The 9,912-nt window shown below is 42.4% G+C and overlaps 2 protein-coding genes across 3 annotated transcripts; one reads left to right on the top strand and one right to left on the bottom strand.

The window, feature by feature from the left end:
* Positions 1-278: 278 nt before the first annotated feature.
* rnf185 (ring finger protein 185) lies at positions 279-5,469 on the top strand. Of its 2 annotated transcripts, none has more exons than XM_085413856.1 (7): positions 279-434; positions 671-939; positions 2,519-2,537; positions 2,657-2,769; positions 2,859-2,913; positions 3,943-4,060; positions 4,144-5,469. In XM_085413856.1, exons 2-7 carry the CDS (start codon positions 776-778, stop codon positions 4,239-4,241), a joined length of 567 nt encoding a protein of 188 aa, XP_085269982.1. In that variant the 5' UTR covers positions 279-434; positions 671-775; the 3' UTR covers positions 4,242-5,469. The 2 variants fall into 2 exon arrangements, with proteins under 2 accessions (XP_085269982.1, XP_085269981.1); XM_085413855.1 differs by having other exon boundaries at positions 4,141-5,469.
* Positions 5,463-8,619, bottom strand: LOC146666046 (uncharacterized). Its single transcript, XM_085413854.1, has 2 exons — positions 8,415-8,619; positions 5,463-6,187 (listed from the first exon to the last, which is right to left on the bottom strand). The coding sequence occupies exons 1-2, from the start codon at positions 8,542-8,544 to the stop codon at positions 5,475-5,477; spliced, it is 843 nt and encodes a 280-aa protein (XP_085269980.1). The 5' UTR covers positions 8,545-8,619; the 3' UTR covers positions 5,463-5,474.
* Positions 8,620-9,912: the final 1,293 nt, after the last annotated feature.

The following is a 9,912-nucleotide window of genomic DNA, read 5'->3' as shown; positions in this document are numbered from 1 at the left end:
CTTGTAATCGGAAGGTTGCCGGTTCGAGCCCCGGCTTGGACAGTCTCGGTCGTTGTGTCCTTGGGCAAGACACTTCACCCGTTGCCTACTGGTGGTGGTCAGAGGGCCCGGTGGCGCCAGTGTCAGGCAGCCTCGCCTCTGTCAGTGCGCCCCAGGGTGGCTGTGGCTACAATGTAGCTTGCCATCACCAGTGTGTGAATGGGTGGATGACTGGATATGTAAAGCGCTTTGGGGTCCTTAGGGACTAGTAAAGCGCTATATAAATACAGGCCATTTACCATTTAAAGCTCTGCTTAAAAGTGGTGGAACCTTTTGTCAGGTTCACCTGAAAGGCCTAACTGAGGGCCACAAAATCCCACGGATTCAGTCTTAGCCACGCCCCCTCCAGGGATCTACTACCGGTTAAGTGGCGTTGCTGAAAGAGTGATGCAAAGGTCTGTAAGGCTATTTTCTAGACTCCTCACAACAAATTATGAGTGTCACTCACCATCCAATCATTTTCTGAGTGACACCGTTTAACATCTGTCGCTCAGCTGTTGGTTAATCTCTGTGAAACTGTCGTTTTGTGCTTAGTTTGCCTTTTTTGCTAACGTTAGCGTAAATGTTCGACATGGACGTTTCTTCCAGCAGGGTATTTTTGTTTGTTTTCACTCCTTTCTCCTCTCGTTAGCCCCACTTCCTGGCCACTGGACCTCTTTATGTGTATGTATTGAGACCCCGGGTGCCATTGTAGTCACCCCAGCTACTTGTTTAGAGGATTTAAGCTGTGTGACAAATGGCCAACGCTGCTCCTCCGACTCCGGGCGTTGAAAACGCAAGTCCCGGATCTAGTAGCTCGGCTGCCGCTGACAGTGGCAACCAGGACAGCACCTTTGAATGTAACATATGCCTGGACACCGCCAAGGACGCCGTGATTAGTTTATGTGGACACCTCTTCTGGTAAGAAGCGTGCTGCTGTCTGTGACACATGTTTATATTTTTAATTGTGAGCCACAGGTGAGTCGGGGACACATCAGCATAGCTCCTAAAGACCAATATCGGTTTGTAACTGGCAGACATGACGAGATCATTTCCAAGCATGCATAACTTATCACATCATACTTGGCAAACACTGAACGGAAATGCTAAGTTTTGGTAGAAGTTAATAGTAGTAGTTAATGTTGCCTGTTTATTAGTAAATTGTGAGGCAGGTCCTACAAAATTTCAGATGTGCAGTGTGACATCCAACATGTAAACAGGGATGGTTTGAGTTCACCTCCACTTCTGAGCCTCTGCGAATGTAATACAGGCCAACCTCGGTCCACACAGAATAGCCAAGGGGTGTGCTATAAAGTGAAGTGTCTCAGATGTGGCTCGATCACTTTGGTAACTTACGCTGAACACACAACCTGGTTCATAACAGGTTATATTCAGAGTTTTGCTTTAAATAAGTATCACATTTGCCCTAATTGTGGTCCTTCACCTTACTAACACTGTCAAATGAAGCAAACCATGCATCATGCATTCAGTTGGTGAAACGTGCTTTGATTCTTAGTTCTGATTAGTTGCCAAGCCTGTTTTAGAAAATTCATCAGTGTATTTGTGGGCTATTAAGTGGCTTTACAGTGTGTGAAGTTTCTCTCTGATATGAGACGGGGAGGAGGCACAAACCGAGCCCTGGGGGTTCACAAGCTCCTGCACTCCCACGAATATTAGGACGGTTGAGCCAGGGTTGGCCGTTGTTATGAAATCTGTGCAAAATCAAATATGCATGGTGAACTCCTGAAAAACAAGAACAGTCAGAAGGACATTTTATTTGTAAGCTCTTTATCACAGAGAATATTAAATCAGTCAAATATACTTCCCTTTGATTAGGCCACAAACTGAGTGATTACCAGATCTTCTTCATGAGGCTTTGTGACACTGACCTGACCTGACAACACCAAGGGCTCTGAAAGCAATGTGCAGCTGTCCTGTCACAAATAAGCAGCAGCTCCAGGAGTGCTAAAAGAAATAAATCAACTTGTGAATTCACAACAACTCTGTCATCTGACACTTTTGCAGCTCCAGCGTTCCTTTCTGCAGTTTTATTATGTTTGATATATCTTTATTCCTGTAGTATACACAGTGTACCTGTTGTGTACACAGACAGCTGGAGACCTGCTGGTTGAGTAGTCGTTCCTGTTATACTACTTTGAAGCCACCTGGAATGCCTGTGTAGTTGGTGCACTGGGGTGTAAATTCTCACTGGATGAGTCTTTTGTGTTCACAAAAAATACCCAAGCATGCAAGATGAACTTTACATTACTAGGATCCAAGCAAACCCCAGCAGACTTACAGACACAGAAAGCATAATCCCGGCCTAAAGCAAAGAAAGCCTGACCCTGTAGAACATGCTTTGTAGTACACCCCTTCTGGGCAAAATTAAGTTAAATTTTCAAATTTAAGTTCCTGCTTTGTGACTCATAGGTGCTCAAGGACATTTAATATCTAACTAATCAAGCTTCTCCCATCTTCATTTGCATCTCCTCCTGATTAGCTGGCCTTGTTTGCATCAGGTAAGCTGAAACCGTTGTTTCCTCTTGTTTTTGCACTCCACCAGAAGCAGCACATCGTTACAGATAAAGGAAGCAATTAGCTTCTTCACTTTTTTTTTTTTTTTTTTTAAATTTTGTAGTGGCTGGAGACTCGACCCAACAGACAAGTGTGTCCAGTATGCAAAGCTGGTATCAGCCGAGATAAAGTAATCCCCATATATGGGCGCGGAAGTACAGGTCAACAGGATCCAAGGTGGGTAAAATTGGTGACTGTGATAATTAGATAGTATTAAATATTAGTGATTTGGAGTCATTTTGGGTAATTCTGGTTATGTTTTACAGAGAAAAAACACCCCCACGACCACAAGGACAAAGGCCCGAGCCAGAAAACCGTGGGGTAAGTACTATAGATCAGTATACAGGGCTCTAGAGTGCGACCAAAGTGTACTTCAAGAACAGTTTCCCATCTCAAATCTCTGTTTTCTGCATTATTCATTCGCTTATTATTACCCGCCAGTCTACTGTTGTTTACAGCGCTGTCGGCTGCTGTCTGTCAAGAAAGCCTAATTTCTGCTGTTCAATACTGAAGAAGTTTAGACTTTTTAAAATTGTGCAAAATTGCAGAATATTTTTAAGGTTATCTGCTATAAAAAGCCAGGCCAGGAAAATCTTCATGTTTTTCTGTGTTTTATTCTCAGTTACTTTGACACAAAGGCATCTGCAGTGATGCTTACACACCACACAGAAAAGATCAAAAGAACGATTGATAACCTTTTTGTTAAGTTAAGGCCTGATCCGTCTGAAATTCATAGCCAGTGCTCTGACACGGAGCCATCAATCTCTGAACTCTGAAAAAGCACAGTGTACCCAGGAAACACATATGCTGCGATAAATGCACTGCCCAAGTGTCCCCTCTCCCCCCCTCTGCCTTTCAGCAGCAGGCAGCAGCAAACAGGTAAAACTTTAGTGTTAAGCGATGCAGTTGAAAAATTTGGGTGTGCCTAAGAAAAAAAGTTAGGTGCACCAGTGCAACCGTGGCAAAAAGTTAGTCTAGAGCCCTGGTATATTTTTATTATCATCCTGAAGTATGCCAAATTTTAAGCTCTTTTTAAAAAAGAATTTAGACATAGTGTAGTGTTTTATAGCCCTGTAAGCTGCCCAGCAATATTATGAATTCATGATGAAACCATTGCATACAGTGATGTAGGTTTGCTGTATCCATTAACAGACTGACATTCCCCACCGGGATCTGTTGGATAATAAGTGTGGAGAGCCAGCGCGTCTCCAGAGAATGATATCATTTGGCACTTTCTGTTGCGTCACGTCTCACTTGCTGTACATTAAACTGTACCTCAGATATTGCAAAGACACGTCTGCTCATTAAGGCAACTCAGACTTTCGTAACTTTTGATGATACGTATTACAGGGTTTTCAGGGATTTGGCTTTGGAGATGGAGGCTTCCAAATGTCGTTTGGGATCGGTGCCTTTCCGTTTGGTATTTTTGCAACAGCTTTTAACATCAATGATGGAAGACCTCCTCCAGGTATTTGTTTGTCACACATCACTATGACCGCTCCAAGCATTTAGCATGTCAAATAACCTCCTGTAAAACAATTTCCCAAGCAGCGGCTCCGGGGACACCGCAGCACACGGACGAGCAGTTTCTGTCTCGACTCTTCCTCTTTGTGGCTCTCGTGATCATGTTTTGGCTGCTAATTGCATAAAACTCAAGAGATCTGACACATCTGTGATTCTGCTTTCATACTTCTCCCCCCCCCCCCCTCTTGCAATAAATGTGATTATACATAAACAAATGACACATAACTGAACTTTTGTCATTTTCATGCTATAAATAATAAAAAGCAAAATGATCCTACTTATAAAAGCAGTTCAAAGTTTTATACAAACATTCTTTAGGGACTGATGAGTGAAATGTACAGTGTTTAAATTTATTGAAGTGTATGTTGTTATTGTTGCCATCTAAATCTAAAGATCTCCAGATTATTTGGAATTGTATTTAATTTTTTTTCCTGGGTCTGGTCACTGAAACAAGGTCAACCTCAGTGCTGATCATTTGTTGCAAAAAAAGTTTTCAGAAACCCCAAAGTTTCATCACACAATTAGTGGTTTAGTCTTGCTAGTGATGGCGACATAGTGTATGGGTCTACAGCCAGAAAGAGAAAACAGAACTTTATTCTGCATGGAAGGCATGCTGGGAAAAGACAAGAAAAAACAGTTTGCCAAACAGGACTTTTGGCTTGATGCACTTTGCAGTTAAAGTTATTTGGCTACAGTAACAATGAGCATGTCCTTTGGGACATACTTTGGGGATCCAGTGATTATTTTAACTGAGTTTTGCAACATAACAAAATTACTTAAATGTAATCTGAAGCTGTTGAACTGTGTGTCGACCTTTACAGATGGTAGTGACCTTAAAAAAAACAAATCTGTCCAGGAACTGCTCGAAATGAAATTACCCGATCAGAGCATAAATCCCACTAAATAGCTGAGGGTGACTTCAAACGGACACTTTTTCAGAATACAAGAATCTTTATTTTAGATTTAAAAAGAAGCATGTAAGCAGAAAGAGTCATTCATTAAACAGTGTTCACCTACGCATTTATTCTCATCAGTTTACTGTATGCAATTGTAATTACATGTAAAATACTGTAATTATTAGAGTAAAAATTAAGACTGACTAAGAAACAGCTTTTTCGAAATATGTTTGAAATCTATTGATAAAGTTATGTAAATAAAGATTAACTGTCTGTTTATGGTGTAAATCTAATGACCTCATTGCCTCTAAGTCTTTATTGCCTAATAAATACACTAATCAGGGGGAAACAAACTACTTCACATAAAAAATTTCTTCAATATCTACCACTTTTACTAATTCTGTGGCAGAAGTTTATATAAAAGAAATACAATAAAGTATTTTTTTAAAAGTTTAAATGTAATCAGTGCTGTGTTTCTGTCTCCACCTTCTTTTCTTGAGACGCTGAATGTGTAACGTTGAACTCTGCCTCGTACATAATCTGCTGGATCTTTATTTTTGTCTCGCACCTCTTCTGTGGAGCGAGTCTCTTCAGAGCGGGAACAAAGCTCAGCAGGAACAGTTCATCCTCGTCCCGCGGCTTAGTGGGAAAAGAGGGGACATTGTCTTTGACCAACCATTTTGTCGGCATGGGCGTACTTTGGGAGGAAGGTGCAGATGGCGGCTCTTGGGCCGGTTTCCGTTTCTGTCCAGTAACGCCAGTGACAGGCGAGACCTGTGGGGGTGATGGTATCTTGGCCAGAACAGCCAGCTGAGCCACCTGTGTGTCCTGAGTCGCTGGAGGAAGCTGCGTTACAAATGTCACCTGTGGTTTGAGGTCGGGCAGACTCGCGGGGACCTTTACAGCACTCTGTGGTGTTTTGATTGCCTCTGACAAAGCGGTTTCTCCATCCACGTTGCTAGAGTCTTCAGGGTTGTCGTGGTCCTCATCATTGTTGGCAGAGATTTCCTGCAGTCCACTTCTTGACCCAGTGAACGGCGCAATGAAGTTCATAACTTGTCTGTATTTCCATTTGCTTTGAACGTTTTCTCCCTGCTTCTTGCTTTTAAGCTCCATTCGGACCTCCTTCAGGTACCTGTCTCTCATGTTCTTCCATCTTCTTTTGCAATCCTCGGCTTGAAAAGTAGAACATCAGAACGTAAGAAGCAAGAAGCCACAGGATCATTTCTTAATGAGCAATAATAAATATTCAGAAGAGTAAAACAATGGTCTTTTGAAATGAACTGCTCATTGCTGTCCATTTTAGAAATATTTAAAAACTGAATACAACATCTGTCAAAACAACAACTAAAACCTTTAATTGTATTGACGTGTAATACAGTGTTTCTGTTTAAAACTGGGGGCTGTGTGGGCTTAATGTTGTCAAACTTTTTATTCACATGCTCCTAAATCTGTTTGCATTGCAGGTCTATTCTTAGCTGCAAATGTGGGTGAAATGCTCGCGTTTACATCGTTTAGCCCATCTGCGTGCTACAAAGCCGTGCCTTAATATCTGTCGAGAATTTTTTTTATAATTAAATTATCTGAAATGATGCAGACCTACTGTATTGAACTGATTTTTTTCCCCTCATCTCTAGAGTAAAGCCTACCACTGCTGACTTGATCAGTCAAGTCATTTTGCATCGAGGGGCACATACAGCCCACTTTGATCTTAAGTGGCCCAGTAAAACTATTTTTGTCAGTGTAAAGACATTTAATTGCACATTTAATCCTTAAGATATCTTACTATGAAATAAAGAAGTGTCAGTTCAACACCACATTTCAGTTTTTCAACATGATAAATGTGTATATATTTAAAAAAAAAAGTTTTGGCAGTTTTTCGCAATTGATGAAAATTTTGTTTTAACCAACATTTTTATAGTAGACAGTAAAAAACAGGACCTTTTCTGTCATATATAATTCATTATCTGCTTTAATGTAGCATGAATGGCTGTTGGCAGTTTGCCTTGTAATCGGAAGGTTGCCAGTTCGAGCCCCGGCTTGGACAGTCTCGGTCGTTGTGTCCTTGGGCAAGACACTTCACCCGTAGCCTACTGGTGGTGGTCAGAGGGCCCGGTGGCGCCAGTGTCCGGCAGCCTCGCCTCTGTCAGTGCGCCCCAGGGTGGCTGTGGCTACAATGTAGCTTACCATCACCAGTGTGTGAATGTGTGTGTGAATGGGTGGATGACTGGATATGTAAAGCGCTTTGGGGTCCTTAGGGACTAGTAAAGCGCTATATAAATACAGGCCATTTACCATGTAACATTGCTCAGGTGATACCAAGGGGCTCAAAGTGCGCCAAGAAAACATCTCCCACCTCATTACAGCACCATCAGCCTGAAGTGTTGGTACAAGGTGGCATGGATCCATACTTTCATGTCTGTACCTAACAACACTGGTGAGTGTGTGTTTTTATACTAGACCAGAGTTTTACCTGGCCCAGAAATGGCCTTTTTAGGTGGTTTGTTGTTGTTTTTGTTTGTTTGTTTGTTTTTATATCCATGCTTAGTTGTGCTTTTATTTAAGACAGTGAACCTGAAGTAACATATTTACAGCCATTTAATAAACAAAAGGAATTATATTTATCTCATGCGGTTTAGTCTAGGGGAGGGCCAAATTTCTCACCAGGCACTCCAGGTTAACTCTTTGCCTCTTATTTCTTTCTTCTTCCTTTTTAAATTTTGTATTCTTTACTTTTGAGTGACTTTCCATGTCTGTCACTTTGCTACTGGAACACCTGAATTTGCCCAATGAGGGAGAATAAAGGTCGTTTCTTTTTTTTTTTTAGAATTTTTCTTTATAAAGAAAAGTGACGCGCTTTGACGATACTTTCATCTCTTTGTACAATTTTTATTTGTGCTCCTTTTTCCTTGCAAAGTCTGGAGGTCATGAGTTCACCCCTTGGCCGCGAAGCAGTGCACCTGCTTGTATTTGAGGCTGGGGGCTCTCCCTGCCCACGAGCTTTCGAAAGAGGCACGCGGCTCTACGACTCCGTACCGGAGCGCAAATATCTTCTTTCCTCCGCCGAGCGGTGCTGAGCACGCGGCGGGGAGCGCGGAGGAGCGGGACCGTGCGGTTCGGTGCAGCGCGGCCTGCGCACCTCGGGCCCACGACGGCGGCGTGCGAGCGAGCCGCTACCGCTAGCACGGTGCGCGCGACTGCATCCACACCGCAGGTCAGCCGTGCAGAGAAACACAAAAACCATTACAGATGCCCCCAGGTCAGTGTGAGAAACAGCCGCAGCTCTCAGAAAAGCGCAGTTAACATTTCGCGTCCTTTCAGCCCTCCGCGCCGAAAACAGCTGAACAAATAATAACTGCCATTAAAGTTGTAGCGAACAGAAAAAACAAGCGGCACACTCACTCGGAAGTCCCAGCTCCATGCTGATGCTTCTCCAGGAATTTGTCCGACTTTCTGTGCAGCGGTAATTTGGCAGTGTAACGTTGTAAAGCTCCGGGTAATTAAATACAGCCAATATTAACTTATCGTCCATTTTGCCCCAGCGTCGTCTGTGCTGCGCGGACGCGGAAGCGGCAGTCTTCTCCCGCCTTTTCCGCCCAGCAGCTGCTGCTAGCGCGTGTTATCGCGAGTGGCGGGCCGCCTGCCGCGCCGTGCCGTGCCGCTCTGCTGTCAACACTGCAGGCTTCCGCCACACGGGGGCGCACGTCACCTGTCAGCCCTGAACTATTGAGCGGGGAAGCTTTAATATGTATGCTTAATAATAACAATAATAAATTTCAAAAAATGTGTCTTTCTTTTTGAAACCTCTTTTTAAATATAAACTTTTATCAGAAAGTCTGTTATTTGAATTTTTTTATGATTATTGAATCAGAATCAGAAAGGGTTTTATTGCCAAATGTTGAGTGGGTTTACAACATTAGGAAATTGCTGCGGTGCTTCAGTGCAAACATACTGTTATAAATACTGTTATAAATTAAGCTTAAATAGACATGAAAATAAAAATGAGAATAAGAATTAAAAGTGCTAAGTAGACAGATAGATATATACATGATATATACATGAGTGCAGGTGGTGATCAGTGCCAAACATGGAATGATGCAGTGAACACAGCGTAGGGTCATGTGTTAGTGGTGGGAACATTGTACAGCTTTAATGTCTTGTGACATAGGATGCTTTGAAGGGAGCCATTGAGTTTTCTTCCTGTTAGAGATGTTACAGAATAGTAGCTGTTGCAGTTTACCAGTGTCATCTTTGTCACATTTCTTTATTTTCATATATATATATATATATATATATATATATATATATTAGGGGTGCAACGATACACAAAATTCACGGTTCGGAATCACTCATCTTTGGAAAAGAGAGTTTATTACAGAGAAATGGTTCTTTCCAAAATAAAAGCTATACTATACGCTTCTTCTGGGCTATATTCTCAGCAGCATATTAAACATATCAGGTCCCCATAAGGAGAATCATGTGCTAACGGCTGTCTAAATGACTCGGGTAAAGTTTGTCGTTGCACCCCTAATAAATATATATACATATATATATTAGGGGTGCAACGATATTCGTATCGATATTGAACCGTTCGATACAGTGCTTTCGGTTCGGTACGCATATGTATCGAACAATACAACATTTGTAATTTATTTTATCAACTTTCCTTCTGACGATGCTGTCTGTGTTGAGCGCTCAGTGAATCTGCGTTCGACTACTCCGCCTAGGCTGCACTGTCGAGCGCAGATTCACTGAGCGCTCCACACAGACAGCATAGTCAGAAGGAAGAGCGCAGGGCAAGCTAGCGTGACAGAAGTTAAGCTCTCGTTGCAACATGGACCTCCCCCACCCTCATTCAGATCTGGCGTTTGGAATTATTTTGGTTTTCATGTGACGTATT

The sequence above is a fragment of the Rhamphochromis longiceps genome, linkage group LG7 (assembly GCF_057381845.1).
Source record: "Rhamphochromis longiceps isolate RC_006_pf linkage group LG7, R_longiceps_female_GT1.1, whole genome shotgun sequence".
Classification (NCBI taxonomy): Eukaryota; Metazoa; Chordata; class Actinopteri; order Cichliformes; family Cichlidae; genus Rhamphochromis; species Rhamphochromis longiceps.
This window is presented reverse-complemented; position numbering and strand designations above follow the sequence as displayed.